Below are 3339 nucleotides of genomic sequence, written 5' to 3' on the forward strand. Positions count from 1 at the left end.
TTTTGGGCACGGCTCAACCTTGATCTCAAAGTTCTGGTGGATGTGGGGGAGGAAGATCGTCTCCTCTTCCTCCCACAGCTGCTGGTCGTCTGCTCTGATCTTCCCCCGGATCCTCCAGCGCTGGCGGCCCAGAGTGACCACCACCTGCTCACACACACAGACTGACCAATACAGACTGACCACCACCTGCTCACAAACACAGACTGACTAATACAGACTGACCACCACCTGCTCACACACACAGACTGACTAATACAGACTGACCACCACCTGCTCACACACACAGACTGACTAATACAGACTGACCACCACCTGCTCACAAACACAGACTGACTAATACAGACTGACCACCACCTGCTCACACACACAGACTGACCACCACCTGCTCACACACACAGACTGACTAATACAGACTGACCACCACCTGCTCACACACACAGACTGACTAATACAGACTGACCACCACCTGCTCACACACACAGACTGACCACCACCTGCTCACACACACAGACTGACTAATACAGACTGACCACCACCTGCTCACACACACAGACTGACTAATACAGACTGACCACCACCTGCTCACAAACACAGACTGACTAATACAGACTGACCACCACCTGCTCACAAACACAGACTGATCACCACCTGCTCACACACACAGACTGACTAATACAGACTGACCACCACCTGCTCACACAGGAAGACTGGCTAAAACAGTCTGATAGTGAAGATCTCCACTATTAGTAGTGTGTTCTATAGTGTTCTCTAACAGTGAAGATCTCAACAGCTAGTAGTGTGTTCCACTATAGGGGAGTGACAGGGCAGCTTACCTCATACTGGTCACCAGGGCACAGTCTGGCAAAGCCAATCAGTCCTGTCAGAAAAGCACACGTGTGTTGTGAGATGTGTTGTGTAGAGTTAGAGTGATCCACTCTAATTCCATTAAAGCTTATTAAAGCTCATTTTATCTCATCTTATCGTGTTGCTAACCTCTACAGAGTATGCTGCTATCATGTGCTCTGGAATATACAGCTGTGTTCTAGAACATACCATTCTATCATGTGTTCTAGAACAAGCAGCTCTCTCATGTGTTCTAGAACATATAGCTCTGTCATGTGTTCTAGAACATTCAGCTCTATCGTGTGTTCTAGAACATTCAGCTCTATCGTGTGTTCAAGAACATTCAGCTCTGTCGTGTGTACTAGAACATTCAGCTCTATCGTGTGTTCTAGAACATTCAGCTCTATCGTGTGTTCTAGAACATACAGCTCTGTCATGTGTTCTAGAACATTCAGATCTATCGTGTTTTCTAGAACATACAGCTCTGTCATGTGTTCTAGAGCATTCAGCTCTATCTTGTTTTCTAGAACATACAGCTCTGTCATGTGTTCTAGAACATTCAGATCTATCGTGTGTTCTAGAACATACAGCTCTGCCATGTGCTCTAGACCATGCAGCTCTATTATCCAGAATGTTCTGTCCAGTCTCAAACAGAGCACTCACTCCCTGAAACCTCAATAAAGAGATCACTTTGTTATTACTTTCATAATCCCCATCTGGATTGCAACACTGTTTCAGTTCAATTGAGAATTGAAATAGTGTGCACTCAATTTTGAGTCCACTGACATTTTGCAACATTCCAAACCATTCACGCCAACAGCAACATTACTAACTACCGCTCAATTGTAGCATTTGCTGATATATGATACATTTGTGTAACGAGAATAATCGTGTGATAAATAGTCAGAATCGTCTGTTTTTCGTCAAAGTGTTTGGGTTGCTAGCTATGGGGCGGAGGGGGATGGTTAGGGGGCATTTAGGGCTGAGGGGAACGCAGGATCGCTAGGCCACTGACCACAGAGATGGACTTGGCATTAGACTTCCGGGTTGCGTGAACAAGCAAACCATCGAGTCGGTGAAGTGGGCGAAACTTGAGATTAGACCTTCTACTGTAGGACATTCATCTCTGAGGTGTATTCTAGAATGTGCAACTCCATCACGATGTGTTCTAAAATGTATAGCTCCACCGTGTGTTCTAGAACACGCAGCTCTGTGTGTTCTAGAACACCGGCTCTATGTGTTCTAGAGCACGCAGCTCCACAGTATGTGTTCTAGAACGTGTATGATACCTTTCATCCTGATGTGCAGCTCTCCGAGGAGCATCTCCAGCTCCCCCTCCATGATTGACATATCCTGGGGGGACAAGAAGAGGGGCGGGGCTCACTGCTGATACACACACACATGTGGTTTGGACAAATGTACCGCATGATCGATGACCGATTGGCTCAGAGGGCGTGTGAGAGTCTCGAGGAATGACGGAAAGGGGGGGGGGGGGGAGTTGGACCGACAGGCAGACAGTAGGCTATGTGTGCACCCCCCCGTGTCAGTGTTGAGGGGTAACAGAAGCTCACGTGTGCCCTTACCTCCCCCATGTCACAGAAATGAAGACATACTGTACAGCCGTTCTATAAGGCGTGACGTGTAGACGAATGGGCCAGGCAGGGGCCAGGCGGGGGCCCAGGCAGCCAGGGGCCAGCCGCTGACCTGCGCTTCCAGACTGGGGCTGGTAGTAAACAGAGACACAGCGGCTGCTGTGTGCGACTGGCCTGGACCCGTCGGAGTGAGGTCACTCGCTGGGGTCGCTCGCTGGGGTCGGCGTGTCAGAGAGAGCGAGGCCAGGGGAGGATTAAACGAGGCGCGGTACTCTGGTGGTGACCCGTGCAGCCGGGGCTGGCAGAGAGGCGGGGGGGGGGGGGGGGGGTGTTGAACTACACGCTGTTAGGGGGGCGCGAGGACCCTTTACGCTCAGTTGGGAGAGGATGGAGCATGAAACGATACGGTTGTGGGTTTGATTCCCTCGGGCGTAATCTCGAACAAAAATATCAACTCTGTGCGCAGGCGTGTAAGCGTGCGTGTGTGTGTGTGGGTGTGTGTGTGTGTGTGAGCGTACGTTACCTCCAGGCTGTGTCTGTGGTTGCGGCCGAGCTCCAGCAGGCTCTCCCTGGAGGAGTGCGTGGAGGGCGACAGGGCGAAGGCCCTCTTCATGTTGACCGCTCCCTGGCACAGACGCCACTGGATGCAGTAGGCCTCGTACAGCTCCTCCACCTGCAGGGAGGAGCACACACAGCGTCAGACACGTGCCTTGCTCGAGGGCACACGGGTAGCGGTCGAGTGTCTTTAGTGACTGAAGTCAGGCCAGCAACCAATTCATGGTAAATTTTATCCAAAGCGCTTTACAATTAAGGCCTCTCATTCACACACATTCACACACACATTCACACACCAATGGCGGCAGCTGCCATGCAATTTGGGGTTCAATGTCTTTGCCCAAGGATA

The 3339-nt window shown here is 50.6% G+C and overlaps 1 protein-coding gene across 1 annotated transcript in view; it reads right to left on the reverse strand.

Annotated features, from left to right (window-relative positions):
• The window catches only part of ripor3 (RIPOR family member 3), a gene marked incomplete at both ends in the record, with an annotated part of 31325 nt that overhangs the window by 18150 nt on the left and 9836 nt on the right, over positions 1 to 3339 (reverse strand). The window contains 4 exon segments of the mRNA XM_084460689.1: positions 19 to 144; positions 834 to 877; positions 2133 to 2196; positions 2959 to 3108. Coding sequence (XP_084316815.1) covers positions 19 to 144; positions 834 to 877; positions 2133 to 2196; positions 2959 to 3108 — 384 coding nt within the window.

Source organism: Borostomias antarcticus, assembly GCF_949987555.1.
Source record: "Borostomias antarcticus genome assembly, chromosome: 33".
In the NCBI taxonomy this organism is placed as follows: Eukaryota; Metazoa; Chordata; class Actinopteri; order Stomiiformes; family Stomiidae; genus Borostomias; species Borostomias antarcticus.